Source organism: Stenella coeruleoalba, assembly GCF_951394435.1.
Source record: "Stenella coeruleoalba genome assembly, chromosome: 1".
Lineage (NCBI taxonomy): Eukaryota > Metazoa > Chordata > Mammalia > Artiodactyla > Delphinidae > Stenella > Stenella coeruleoalba.
Window position 1 is genome coordinate 4518950 of NC_137169.1, and position 14126 is coordinate 4533075.

Genomic DNA, 14126 nt, shown 5'->3' on the forward strand with positions numbered 1-14126 from the left:
CATGTCCACCGTCAGCTGAGCGTCCAGAAAGGCCCCCAGCTTTGAGGTCAGTGCCTTCCCGTGGCAGCCTGGAGCAAGGCTGAAACTAGGAACAGAAGAAAAATAGACTCTGGGCTTCTCCAGACAGCCCTTCGCAGCAGAGCCTGGGCTGGGTGCCCTATCCCATCCCAATGCCAAGATTGAGGCCCTTGCTAGGGGGTCCAGGGCCAATGGCAGCCCAGCCCAGTCCTCAGGGGCACCAACAAAGCTGGGAACTGAGCGGACCACCCTTGTGGAGCCCCAGAGCAGCCTGAGCCAGGGTCAGACGGACCGGAAAGTTCCTCCTCTCACCACCACCACCCCGCCCCGCCCGCCCCCGCGCATCTCCCCTCCTCCTGTCCTCCCTGGCCCTCTCTTGCTCTCTGTGATGTCCTAGCCTCACCCCAGCCCCCTCCCTCTCCTAACTTCGCTGTCACTTCTCTCCTCTCGGCCCCTAGAAGTGAGAGTGCTGAGACACAGGAAGAGTGAGTAGCTGCGTGCGCGGCTCCTGGCTGAGGCGCGGGGGCGGGACACAGGGCACGCTCAGGAAAAGCCAGGCTGACGGGCTGGGGTCTTGAGGAAAGGACGGGACCAGGGGCCGGCAGGCGAGGGGTCCTGGACACTACAGGTTCTACCCGCATTCTGTGCCGGGCAGACGGTTTTGCCTAAAGAAATGAGCCCGCAGCCGGCGCCCACCGGCACTTTTCCCTTTCTCCCCTCCCACTACCGCGCTCTGGGATCCCCAGCCCGGGGAACCCAGAAGCTGTTGGCCCCCTTTTTCCCCCTCACCCAGCCCTGACCCCTTCCTCAGTCTCTAAAGACAACCCTCCCCCAACTCCATTCGCCTCCGCCGGCCTCGTCGGAAAATGCAAACTCCGCGCCGTGCATTTGCATGTCGTCCGCCTGGCCCCTCGTCCTGAGTGCCCCGACCCTGTATCCTTAGTAAGGTCTCGGCTTCCCCGGGTCCACCAGAGCTGCGCTGTGCTTGCCATAAGTGTGCTCCGTCTGGGCTTTTGCAACCAGTGCGTCTGCGCGTGTGTCTGTCTGTGGGTGTGTGGGGGGGAGGGGGCCGGCTGGCTTCTGGCATCCAGGGTCCCGAGTCTATAGCCATGGAAGCCCCAGGTGACTCAGTCCAAGGGTCGCTGGGGTTTGCTGGTGCAGAGAGATGGCCAGGGGGAGACTCCACCCTGGCGGGGCAGGGCCGGGGAAGCCGGGACAAAGGTCGGGTGGCTGGCCCCAGGTAGTGTTCTGGAGCTCGGCAGTCAGTGCGCTGGGCTGGGCGAAGATATACGCTAGAGGCCCCAGGGCTGGCCCAGGAGCCATCATGAACTCCCAGGGGCCTCCAGGCGGGGGCTCCACACCCCGTGAGTAGGGCCGGGAGGATGGAGGGGCTGCGCGGGCTGCCAGCTGAGGACCCGCCTCTGGGGTCCCAGAGAGCTGCCTGCGGGACCCGGGACCTGGAGAGCTGCCCTCTGAGCCCAAGGGAAGGCCCCGGCCTGCGCTGACTTGGGGAAGGGGGCAGCGATGGGCAGGTAGGGGGTGGCGGGGACGCGGGCCTCACACCAGGCCAACGTCTCCTCTCCTGCCTCCGCGCAGGCACCAAGTCTTTCAACATGATGTCCCCGACGGGCGACAACTCAGAGCTACTGGCTGAGATCAAGGCGGGCAAGAGTCTGAAGCCGACGCCGCAGAGCAAGGGGCTGACCACGGTGTTCTCGGGCAGTGGGCAGCCGGCCTCCCAGGTAGGCGATGCGACAGACGCCCCAGCCCCTCGACCCCGCCCACCCGGCACTCAGCCCCGCCGCTTCTCCCCCGCAGCCCGACTCGCCGCTGCCGCCGGCCTCGCCGGCACCGTCACGGGCCCGGAGCCCCACCCCGCCGGCCGCGGGGTCCCAGCCACTGCTCAACGGCAGCGTGGCGCCGGCGCCGCCTGCCACCCCTGCGCCGGGCGTGCAGCTCGACGTGGAGGCGCTCATCCCCACGCACGACGAGCAGGGCCGGCCCATCCCCGAGTGGAAGCGCCAGGTCATGGTGCGCAAGCTGCAGCTGAAGATGCAGGAGGAGGAGGAGCAGAGGCGGAAGGTGGGCGGGGTTGGGCTTCCAGAGGGCCCTGGGGTCCGCACCTGGGTCCACAGCCCATGTCCCACAGCATCCCCCAATCTGCCCGGGACCTTTCAGCCTCAGACAGCTCCCATTACCTTTGGGAAAAAGCACGATTGGACCACCACCCCTCTCCTGGGCTGGTTCCCAGTCTCCACCACCAGCACCACCCCACAACAGCCTGTCCTTTAATGCGATGGCAGTGTTAATCAAAGTCTAAGATGCCCCCAAATCGCCCGTGATCTTATTAAAATGCTTTTTCTGATTCAGGTGCTCTGGGTGGGGATGGGATTCTGCGCTTCTGACAAGCTCCCGGGTGAGGTTGACTCATCCAAGGGACCACATGAGTAACCGAGAGGCTTTTGGTTGTAGTCAGACTGGCCTGGGCTCTTTCCCTGAACTACCACTTTCCACTGATACTGAGCCTCGTCCAGCCTCGGGTTTCTCATCTGTCGGATGGGTTGATCATCCCTGGCTGGCAGGATAGTTTGCCATTGATCTGCTCAACAGACATCCCCCCGGCGCCGTCTATGTGTTACACACTGTTGTCGCCTCTGGGGATTCACGGTGAATATGTCAGGGCCGGTGGGGGTGGGGGGTGTCAACCAACAAGCAAGTACAGCACCTTAGTCGAGTGATAAGTGGCCCCAAGGAGACAAAACAGGGCAATGTGAGAGAGTGAGCAAGTGGGCAGGTGCTCTGATGGGGAGGGCAGAGGACTGGGGCAGCCCTGAACCGACCATCCTGTTTGGGTTTGGGGTGGTGGTAGGGGAGGAGAAAGTGATGTCTCAGGTAGACTTGGAAGATGAGGAAGAAGTGGACAGGGGAAGAAGTGGGTCAAAGAGTGAGCAGGAAGGACCGGGGAGGCCTGACGGTCAGAGTGGGTGTGGCAGCTCCAAGACATTACCACTGAAGGGGGTGGAGTGGAGACGTCAGGAGTGGCCAGATAACTAAGGCCTGGCCTTGAAGACAATGGACTTTCTCCTGGAGTAGTGGGGAGCCTGGGAGTGGGGTTAAGCAGAGAAGTTGGCATCGTCATATTTGTATTTGGGAAACATCTTTGTGTGGGGGGCGGTGGTGGGCCGGGATGAACTGGGAGGCCAGTGAGGGGGTGATGGCAGCCCCCCCCCCACCTGGGCTGGAAAAACGCGGCACTAAAATGAGGAACAGATGAGACTATGAGTGCCTGGCAAGCCTAGCTCTGTAAGTTGTGTTATTATTCCAGGAGTCAGAGAGGGTGGGAAGAGGGGTGAAAGCCACAGCTTCAGCCACTTTAAGGACCTCTCATTCAGCAGTAAAACTGACAGCACGGACAGGGAGGTCTTGGGCCTCAGGGGAGTTTGATTAGGGGTCATCCGCCTGGGGTGAGGCTCGGCCTTGCTGGGATCTGGCCTCGAAATCGCAGACCTTGGATGGGGAGGGAGAGGGCTGCCGTCAGTCGCAGCTTCAACGCCTTTTGCATGTTCCTTTGGTGGTGTAATGAGCGAGCAAGCCAGGTGTGGAGACCCCATCTGCCGGCCCTGCCTCTGCAACAGCGCCCAACGACCGGCTGTGTCCCTGCCAGCGACCAGAGTGGACACTGCCCAGCGCCCGGAGCGGCGGCCTGGGCCGAAGCCTCGTCCCACTGTAATTGCCCGCCGGCCAGGCGCGGCCCGTCCCTGCAAACGCAGCCCCGCGGAGCCATTACACCACCCGGGACATGCAAAAGGCGCCCCCGGCGGCCGCTGCGGGAGCCGGGCCAGAGGGAGACGCGCCTCCCTCCCCTCTCTTGTCTTCCCCGCCTTAGCTGACGGCCGCCAGCTCGTGCTGCTACCCCCGCGAGGGCTGGAGGTACTCCCGCGAGTACAACGGCATCCTCGGGCCCTTCGGCGAGCTCATGACCGAGGCCGACATCCTCCGCATCGAGCAGCAAATCGAGAACCTGCAAGTGTTGCACAAGGCGCAGAAGCTGGAGGCGCGCCTGGAGCAGCTGGAGTTGGAGCTGGAGCAGCTGCTGCCCATCTCGGCCGCCCTGTCGGCGCCGCGCTTCACCGTCGACCCGCGCCGCATGCACGGCCGCGCCGCCAGCCTGCCTGCCTGGTGCAGCAAGATCTCCAAGCTGCTCAAGAGCATGGCCACGCTGCTGGCCGCGCTGGGGGGACGGCCCGCGCACCTGGCCGAGCTACTTGCCGCCGACACAGGCCAGCCACTGCCGCCGCTGACCGACGCCCCCTGGCGGCCGGGCCCGCTCTGCTTGGGCCGCTCGCATTCGCTCAGCTGGTGCCGTGAGGCCGTGGCGCGCGAGATCCTCGAGTGTGGCGTCTCGGTGCGGCACCTCCGCGCCACCTACGAGCGGCGCGCCCAGGGCTTGGCGCCGGCGCGCGGCCCGCCCCGAAAGCTCTCTCTGCCCGCCGGCGCCCCGCGCCGCGAGCCCATCCTTGAGGAGGACTACGTGGTGGCCGGTACCGGCGAGCCAAGCGCCGCCGCCGCCAACGGCCTGCTGGCCGCGGGGGAGCCCCTGAGCGTCCTGGGCCCACCCGAGGCGCCAGGACGCCAGGCGGCGCTGCCCGAGCCCGAGCAGTTGGCGCGCAGGCCGCCACCCTCCACTGAGCTGCGAGGCGTCCAGGACTACATCGACATGCGCAAGGAGCGCATCGTCTACCTTTTCCTGGAGCACTGGCGCAAGTGGACCTTCCGCGGCCCCGGGCGCCACGCCCAGGTGCGCCTGCGCAGACTGCTGCCCCGCGTGGTGGCCGCCGGCGCCGACCCCGGCCCGGAGGCAGCCGACGCCTCCCAACCGCCGGCGGGCGATGGCCCGGACGAGCGGCTGCTGCGCCTGCTGAAGCAGCGGCAGGTGGTGGGCAAGCTGCTGGGCCACTGGCGGAGCCTGCTGCGGCAGGTGCCGGCGCGCCCGCCTCGCGGCCCGGGCCTGTCACACGGCTTATACTGGCCCGAGCACTTCTTGCCGCCCCTCGACGGCGGCGCGCCCCGGCGCTACGACAGCCTCACGCTCGACCTCTTCATGCTCGGCTACTTCCAGCTGCTCGAAATGGGCCTGAGCCGCGAGGAGCGCAAGTTTCGCCACCTGCTGTGCTACGAGATGTTCGACCGGCTGGGCAGCCACCCTTGGGAGCTCATCCGTCTCTTCCACCGCGTGGTACTCGAGGAGGTGGAGGCCGGCCGGCGCGGCTGGAGCGACGGCTTCGAGGACCTCAGGCGCCAGTTCTTCGGAGACACCCCGGAGGCTGAGCCGGCCCGGGAAGAAAAGGTGGAGAAAGAGCAAAAGGAAGGGACAGAGAAGGAAGAGAGGGAGCCGACCGAAGAGGCCGCTCCAGCTCAGACGGGCGACTGGCCAGAAGGGCAGCCAGAGGCGCCGGCCCCTGAGCCGCAGCCCCCGTCCCCACCCCCGCCAGCCGCGCCTCCCCCGACGTCGGCCCCTCCTAGTTCCGAAGCCCCCGCCGAAGAACCCCTGGAGCTGGTATCTGAGATGGGCGAGTTCAGCAATGAGGACATCTGCCGGTACATCGACCGCAGCTTCTCCTTCTGGAAGGAGAAGGAGGCAGAGCTTTTTGACATCTGAGCCGCAGAATTCGGAATTTACCCTCAAGCGTCTTAACCCGGGCCTGGATGCCTGTCTGATGCCCTCCAGAGGTCAGAATACGGCAGGAAGAAACCAGGACAGGACGAGTGGCCTTGGAAAAGCCCGAGTGCCCAGAACCAGGCTGCCTCAGCCTTTGAGATCCCACGGTGGCCGGTTGTGGGGTGTTGGCCGGAATGGGCTGGGCACGGCACAGAGCCAACCAGGTGTCCCCCTCTGGCTCTCCAGCGATGCCTGGCTCCGTGTGGAGCCAGGTGGAAGCAGCAGCCCCTCTGAGTGTGGGACTGTGGGTCCCCCTTGGGGCAGTGTGGCTCTCTTTCTTTCTTTGGTTTTTCACTGGAGTTCATAGCTACCTCTTTGGCTGAGGTCAAGGGAGCCACATGTGCAGTGTTCGTGTGACGTGTCCAGACCCTTTCTCCTCTGTAACATGCAAGTAATAAAACACTTTGCTGTAAGCTGCCTGTGTTGGATGCCCCCACCCCCATGTCATTGCAGCCACACGATTGTAGAGCTAGCGTCTACCCGCTCTCAGAATAGGACAGGCATGGAAGAGAAAGTCCTTCACAGTGGAACCAGGGACCGGCCTGAGCCTCTCTGAGCAGGCAGGATCTGTGGAGGCCCACGTATGAGTCTGCCCAGAGATTCTGGGCCAGGGGCCTGGAGCCATCTATCCACCCCACCCTGCCCCCCGCCCCCCACCCTGGGGAGTCTCCCCCTCTGCTGCTCTCCTACGCCTCCTACACTCAGCTCTGACCTCTCTGGTGCCGCCTCTGGGACACGGGGGCCTGAGTCCCCATCCATTTGCCCTATAGAAGGGCATCAAAAGAGTCTCTTGCTGCGACCCCATCTGTGTCCCGTTGTCCCTGACTCAGGCAGCTCCCCTGGGTGGGGGAACACCCCCGCTGACCCCGTGTCCCAGCCCATGCTGGCCCTGAAGCCTTGTGCTGTGTTTCAGGAGAAGGAGGAGGAGGCCTGGCTGGCCAGCATGCCCGCCTGGAGGCGGGACATCCTGCGGAAGAAGCTGGAAGAGGAGAGGTGAGCTGAGGAAGATGCGGGGCTTGGCAGGGTGTCTTGAGCGTGTCCCTGAGGTGGTGGTGCCAACTAACGCCATCTCTTTTCTTCCAGGGAGCAGAAGCGGTGAGTGTGGGGCTGGGCCCAACCTGTGTCCCCTCCCCCCACCCAGTCACAGTCCTTTGGCCCCTTCCTCCAGCCCCAATCTTGAGCGCATCCCCTTGTCACTCAGCCCTGTTAGCACAGTGTCTTTGCTCCCAGTAATGCCGCCAGACCCCTCTTCCCCAGCAACTTACCCACTGCACCTCAAAGTCTTGCTCTTACGCTGTAATGACCTGTCGCCAGTTACCCAGCCCCCATCTCCCGTTAACCTAGCCTTTCTGCCTTGCAGTTAACCCAGCCTCAGTATCGATAACCTAGAGCATCTGCCCCTCAGATCTTTAGTTTCTGCCCTCAGTAATCTAGCCGAGTGCTGTCTGATAGATGTATCAGTTGAGCCACATATATGATATTAAATTCCGCCGCCACTGAAAAAATAAAAAGATGAGTGAACTTAATAGTCTATCTTACTGAACCCAATAATAATAATTATGAAAATCATTGAGACGTCTTACACTCTTTTTTAAAACTAAGTCTGCGAGATGCGATGAGCATTTGCACCTACAGTGCATCTCAGTCCCAACACTTCGTATGCTCAAACAGCCACACGTACTGAGCGGCTACCTCATCAGCAGTGCAGATCGAGCCATGGTCTAATAACCTGTCCCTAATCACCCACCCCTGTCTCCCAATGATGTGGCCCCTCTGTTCCCCAGCAGCCCAACCCCAGTCCCCGGGAACTTGGGTCCTAGCCCCTGCACCACGCCCTCCTCACTCTCTGTCACACTGTGACCCAGCACCTCTGTTTCCAGTAACACCCCCAGCCAGCAATAACCCAGCTACAGCCTCTCACTTTCCCAGCTCCTGTGCGTCCGCCAGTGACCCCAGTCTGCCCCCAGTCAAGCTCCTCTGTCCCCAGCAATCCTGCCCACATGCCTCCTAACCCACCCCCTGTCCCCAGTCACCTTCTACCCCTACAACCCATTGCCCTGCCCACCATTCATGAGTGCCTCTGTCCCCAGCAACCCAGCCCCTGCCCTCAGTAACCCACTCCTTGCCACCGGTGACCCCCCCCAAATGGGGCCTGGCCCACCCTCTCACCCTTGCCCGGGACTGTGCCCCCCACCCCATGCCCAGGAAAGAGGAGGAACGACAGAAGCAGGAGGAGATGCAGCGGGAGAAAGAGCAGTCGGAGAAGCTGCGGACGCTCGGCTACGACGAGAGCAAGCTGGCGCCCTGGCAGCGACAGATCATCCTGAAGAAGGGGGACATCGCTAAGTACTAGACGCCGCCCTCCTGCTCGCAGCCTCGCGAGCTTGGGGCCGCCCCCAGACCCCGCCCCAGCCTGCCAGGCCCGGGCCGAAGGGCTGGGAGCCGCGCCGCCCTCCCCTCCCGCGCTGGAACCCCTCCTTGACCCCTACCCCGGGCACCCCCCATCCCCCGCACCCGCATCCCCAGCCCCGGGCGACGCTGGAGCGCGCCCGCCGCCGCAGTCGCCCAGAAAAAGTGCCCAAGCTGTTGACGCAAAAAGACGCTGCTTATTTGCATGCCTACTTACGTATATTTGCATGTTCGTTGAATGTCAAAGTGTGCAGAGCTCTCCCCAGCCCCGTGGGTGGTGACCTTGGTTTCCTGCGGGTCGCGCGCCCTGCTGCCGCCCCCTCCCCTGCACCCCGGAACCCGCGTCGCTGGCGCATCCTGGGCGGAGGCAGGCCCCGCGCTCGGGGAAGGGGTTTTCCTCTCTCCCTGACCCAGATCAGCGCCCGGCCTAGCCCCGGCCGCATTTCCCATCCCCGCCGAGGGTTTCCTCTCAGTCATTTGTTTACCAGAAACGATGAAAACTGCAAACTGCCCGTCGGGACAGCGTTGCCGCTCCCGGCGCCCCACCTCCAAGTCTGCGCGCCGTCCCCAGCCAGGCCCCGCACTCCCCGGACGCTTTCACGGTCCTGGTGGAGTGAGTGGAGGACGAGGGATCCTGAAGCTGTGTCTCCAACTGCTGCCTCCCCGGTCCCTGCCATCTCGCACCCGCATTAAAGCTCTCTCAGCCGCCCGGGGCTCATGCTCACTCTAACTCGTCGTCACCGCGACTTCCTCTCCTCGGGGTAACTGGGCCACGGCGGAGCTGGAGGGGCAGGCTTGGGCTAAGGGCCACACTGGCCTCTGCCGTGGGTGGCAAGACTTCCGGCCCTTTCGACGCCCCTGGGAAAACCAAGCCTGGGCCACTTAACACCCCCAGTCCCGCGGAAACACCAAGCAGCAGCTTTTCTTCATAGATTTTTAATAATACCAAGGCCTCAGCCAAACACAGGCCGAAAAACAGCTGATGGTCGTTGGTGCTTCCTCGCCTTAACTGGAACCTTGGGGGCGCACAGGGGTGAGGCTGGCTGGCGCTGCTACGCAGGGCCGTGCCAGGGGCTTAATAAGTGACATTAAATGTCTACACGCATAAGTAACCGTACTTAGGGCTTCTGCAAGGGCCACCAGAGCCTCGCAGTGGCGGGTGGGCCCCGGCGTCACGGGCCACGCTGCAGGCGGCTCCGCAGGTCCTCGGCGCAGCCGTCCAGCCCCATGCGCTCCAGGGCGGCGTAGACGGCGCCCAAGCCCGCGGGCTGCTGCTGGCGCCAGCGCTTGAGCATCTCGTACTGCTGGTCACGGAAGCGCCCGACCTCCACCTCCACCGCCTCGATCTCCGCCTCGCGCAGCCCCAGCGTGCGCACGAACTCCTTCCAGCGCCGCGCGGGCACCGCGTCCATCACGTCGTAGAGCTGCGGGCCCGGCTGGAGCATGGCGGCCGCCGAGCCTGCAGGGCGCGCCGGCGAGGGCGGGGGCGGCGGGCCTGCGGCCAGAGAGAGCCAATGGGGAATGCGGGCAGGGGCCCCGCCGGGCAGGGAGGTCCGCCTGGTCAGTTAGGGGACGGGAAGTGGGCAAGTGGCCTCAGGAAAGCACAGCTTATCACCGCGGACTCAGGAGAATGGGGTCAAGGCCTCAGGCCCCTGAAATCCCTTACCAAGAGCTCTGCTGGGCAGCTGGTCCCAGGACCACGTCACCTCCGGGCAGGGTGCCTCCTGGGCCTGGGGAGAGCCAGAGGTCCAGCTGCTGCCTATCAGCTGGACGGTGCAGACCTTCTCGCCGCTGCTGGGTGTTACCAGAAGGGTGGAGCTGCTGTCCGGGGGTGAGAGGTGGGTGGCCTGGAAGCCAAGAGAGGCCCCAGGTCAGCCTCGCTTGCCTGACTCGGGTCTCTGGCCGGGGGTGGGCATCCCTGGCTCAGTCAGCAAACATCCCGTGGTGCCACCTCCCCCGGTGGCCATGCTCTCTCACTGTGACCCAGTAGAAGAGCTATCCTGCCTGGAACGCCCTGCCCCTGCTGCCCTCTCCTTGTTCCGCCAGCCCTGGTAGAGGCCTCACCGTGGTGACACTCTTCCTACTGAGCTGTTCGCTCCTGTTTACCTGTCTGGACCCCCGTAGACTCAGAGCCACCTGAGGACGGGCCCTGAGCTGCTCTCACTCGCTGATAACTCAGCACATGTGTTCGTGAGGTCTACTCCGTGCCAGCTACCAGGCGCCGCGCTGGGATCACGAGTTATAATAAGGCCCAACCGCTCAGCTCCGGAAGGCTTGTTCACGCTCATCCTAGAACACTACTGAGAATCTTACCTGCAGCGAGGTCAGGGCCTCCACCCCAGCTTCACCTGCTGAGAGACACCAAGAGAGTTTAATCAGCAACCAGGCAAGGCTCCGGAACCTGCGTCCCTCAGCACCCACTCCCAGCGCTCCCTGCCTCAGTTTTCCCCCACTGGATCAGGCTGAATGGGCTCTGGGCTACCCACCCTGACCCCAGGCCTCTAGGAACGTGGGCGCGCGCGCGCACGTGCGCTTACCAGGAACTATGGCCTTGCAAAGCTGGCAGCGGCGGTATGTGTAGGTCAGGGTGGCACCAAGCAGGAGTGGGACCACCAGGGCTGCCAGGAGCACCTGGACCCAGAACACTGAAAGAGCAGCTGGTGGGTGGCGGGTGGTAGCCGTCCCCCACCCTCCCCTCGGCCCATCCCAGCTCTCCCACTGGCATCTCCATTTCACCACCTACCCTGCCTCCAGCCACAGACAGCCACACAGGGCCCAGGACAGCCCCCAAGGGTGCTCCTGCAAGGGGAGGGGATGCGGTGGAGGGTGAGGGAGTACACACCGGGGGGAGGGGGTGGGACTGCTCAGGACCACCTGACATCTTCTCCATCCTGGAGGCCCTTCCCTGCTGAAAGCCTCACTCTACCCAAGAATGTTCCCCAAGTACTGCTGAAACGTCACTGGTGTCCATAACAGTAACAACAAACACTACTTACTGAGCTTCTTCTAGACTAGACTGAGGGTCACCAGAATGTCAACTCTGGGATTTGCCTGTTTTGTTCCCTGTTGTTTCCCCAGCACCTAGAACGGTGTCTGGAAATGATAGAAGCTCAAGAAACACTTGTGGAGCAGATGCGTGAATAAAGTTAGTCACCCCTTAATCAGAGCCCTGGGGAGAGCCACTAACACTCCCACGTTCAGATGGGGAGCCCACAGATTGGAGAGGTGAAGTAACTCGCCCAAGATCCCTCTGAGAACAAGGGGCAGATCGCGACTCTCTCTGTAAGTGACACATCCTATCCTTAACGTAGGGCTGGAAGGAAAGTATGACATAAAGGGAAGATATGCCCCCTTATTTATCTGACATAAGGTGAATTCAAATTTCTCTTTACCATCCAGTGTTTGCCTGAGGTGGGACCCACTTACCATAGGGTCAAGCCCCCTCCTCCCTGACCCTCGATCCCCACTCTGCTCCCAGCCTCCCTTCCCCCAGCCCAGGGCAGCCAGGAAGTTACGTGGGACAGGACACGCAGCTGTTGCCGTATTCATAGAAGCCGGGCAGGCAGGTCCCACAGTGAGTGTCTCCGCTGGAACCTGTGGTCCGGGAGGTGGTGCGGGTCAGGACGGGAGAGAAGGAGGCAGGGGAAGGGGGTGTGGGAGTAGACGGCCCGGATCGGGGGTACCCACAGGGGGCCCGCGTGCGGCGGTGCACGGCCTCACAGTCTGGGCACGGGTGGCAGCGAAAGGGAGAGCTGTGGGGACACTGGCTGACGACGCAGTCCATGAACCAGCCTGGCTTGCAGCCACAGTGGGTGTCCGCCACCGCAGAGCAGTTCTTCAGGGCCACCTGGGAGGCTGGCAGGGGAGACGGGGGAGAGCAGAGGCTGTCAGAGCCAAAGAGCCCCACAGAGAGGCAGCACAGGTCCCCTGGAGAATGGAGATGAGGAGACCAGAGACAGGGCCACCCCCAACGTGAGAGAAATGTGGAGATCACCACAGAGCAGAAGCTGGAAGGTCACCAGGATGAGAGGGCACAAAGGCATCCTGAGGCAGGACCAGGGTAGAGGGCCCCAGGGTGGGGTGCGCACAGGGCTCTCCCAGCCAAAGGCTGGGCTCGAGCCAGCCACTTTCTTCAGAAGGACCCCAGCCAGGGCTTGTCCTCCAGAGCCGCCCTGCCCCCAAGCACCAGGCAGCCCCGCACCTTCCTCATCACAGGCCTGGCAGCGGGCACAGCGGGTCTTGTGGTGGTTCTCCCAGGCCAGGAAGGTGCCCCGGGGGCACGGGAGACAGGTGGAGATGCCACAGGGCTTTGTGCAGGGGGCCTTCAAGTAGTGCCCTGTGGAACCCAGCCTGGGGTCAAAGAGGGCTGCCACCTCCCTATCCCGGGCTCCCTACTTCCCTCCCAGCCTCCCCTCGCCCCATCCCTGGCCTGCCTACCACCACTCCCCAGCCCTCCTGACCCCCGCCTGCCCCATCGGCCCTCACTTCCTGCCACGTCCCTCCCACTCCTTCAGCCGCTCACCTGCTGGGCAGCCCCCGCAGCAGACCAGACCACTCCTCATCTGGAAGCTGTGCACACAGTCACACCTGGGGCTGGGAGCGCTGCCCTGGCCCTGGGCACCCAGCAGCAGGAGGAGGGCCTGGGGGACAGGGGCTGCTGGCTCCCAGCCTGGCTGCCCAGGCCGGGGGCTCTCTCTACCCGGTCTCCCCAGCCTTCAGGGGCCCCAGCACTTGCCCACAGAGCAGCCCACTTCTCAGGTTCTTGCCCCAAAGGGGTGCCCATCGGTGGGGCTCTGGACTAACTTCCTTCCCCTGTGCACAGACCAGGCTTGGCAGGGGCAGAGAAGAGGGTTCCCGCCAGCCCCTCCCTCAAGACTGGGCAGCAGGCGGTCCCCACCCCCACCCATGCCCTTGCTAAGGTGGGGGGCCCTGATCTTTCTCTGCCTGGGGACCCCAGATCCCTCCCGCCCCGAGAGGGTGTTTCCTCTCGGCGGAAGGGCCCCACCCCGGCTGAACCTCTAACTTAGGTCGGAAGAGGGGCCGGCCCAGCCCCCAGCGAGGCAGGATCGGAGGCTCCTATCCCCACCCCCACCCCATCCCCGCGTCCCCTTCCTCCGCCGCCTCGGGGACTCAGGCCCCGGCCAGGCTCGAGGTCGTGCCCCCGCGACCCCACTCACCGCAGCCAGCGCCGCCGCACACGCCCCGGGCCGCGGCTCCATGGCCCTGGGCGCCACGCTGGGCCCTCGACCCGACCCGGTCTTCCCCGCTCCGCCCGCCACGGGTAGGGCCCAGGCCGGCGCCCGCAGGCCCGCCCCGCCCACCCCGCGCCGCCCGAAGAGCCCGCCTAGGGGGAGGGGAGGGGGAGGGGGAGGGCGCAGGGCGGGGCCGCCGGTACCAGGAAGCGAGCCCCCAGGCCGAAGCCCGCACCTGAGCTCACCTGAGGCGGTTGGTGGGCAAGGTGCACACAGCACAGGGCTGCAGCCAGGCCCCACGCCTGGGTGCTAGCTTCAACCCTGAGACCACCGCTTCCTAGGGAGGCGACCTCCCCTCTCTGGGCCTCAGAGCCCGCCCTCAGCCATGAGGGGTTGGGCCAGAAGTACCCAGGTGGGAGACCCACCCTCCCCACGTACTGCGTGGCGTCCCCCCGCCCTGGAGGGGAGTCCTAGGGGGCACTTTCAGCAGAGCCTGAGACCACGGCCCACCCTGGCATAAGCTCAGAGGGGTGGCTCAGGGCGGGGCTCTCTAAGGTACCACGTGGGGGAGGGCACCTCGTGGGGGGCTCTAGTGGTGGGCCTCATGTCTGCGGCAGGGGACAGGGGTTGATCTTGGGAGTACTAGTCAGGCGATCTCCGCCCGACTAATTCACTTCTGCTCCCACAGTCTCTTCCAGCGGGGCCCCAGGGAGGCACCCAAGTGCACCTGAGTCCAGAAAGGGGGGCGTTCCAAAAGCAAAGGACTCTTTCCGGTGGAGTATATACAA

General features: G+C 64.2%; 2 protein-coding genes across 7 annotated transcripts in view; one reads left to right on the forward strand and one right to left on the reverse strand.

Annotated features, from left to right (window-relative positions):
• ESPN (espin) overlaps positions 1-8848 on the forward strand; it is a 31544-nt gene extending 22696 nt beyond the window's left edge. For 2 of the 4 annotated variants that reach the window (XM_079938403.1, XM_079938405.1), the window contains 4 exons: positions 1615-1760; positions 1837-2100; positions 6651-6730; positions 7943-8848. In XM_079938403.1, the coding sequence (XP_079794529.1) occupies positions 1615-1760; positions 1837-2100; positions 6651-6730; positions 7943-8090 (638 nt within the window). In that variant the 3' untranslated portion in view covers positions 8091-8848. Of the gene's footprint in view, positions 1-476; positions 504-1614; positions 1761-1836; positions 2326-6650; positions 6731-7942 lie in introns of those variants that run through there. The other 2 variants (XM_079938404.1, XM_079938406.1) reach the window with 2 other exon arrangements.
• A 150-nt stretch (positions 8849-8998) lies between these two features.
• Positions 8999-13451, reverse strand: TNFRSF25 (TNF receptor superfamily member 25). 3 transcript variants are annotated; one of them, XM_079938443.1, is made up of 10 exons: positions 13324-13451; positions 12669-12786; positions 12348-12482; positions 11834-12001; positions 11662-11740; positions 10890-10945; positions 10684-10791; positions 10460-10497; positions 9813-9993; positions 8999-9641 (listed from the first exon to the last, which is right to left on the reverse strand). In XM_079938443.1, exons 1-10 carry the CDS (start codon positions 13363-13365, stop codon positions 9319-9321), a joined length of 1248 nt encoding a protein of 415 aa, XP_079794569.1. In that variant the 5' UTR covers positions 13366-13451; the 3' UTR covers positions 8999-9318. The 3 variants fall into 3 exon arrangements, with proteins under 3 accessions (XP_079794569.1, XP_079794568.1, XP_079794567.1); XM_079938442.1 differs by having other exon boundaries at positions 10460-10494; positions 11662-12001; XM_079938441.1 differs by having other exon boundaries at positions 11662-12001.
• Positions 13452-14126: the final 675 nt, after the last annotated feature.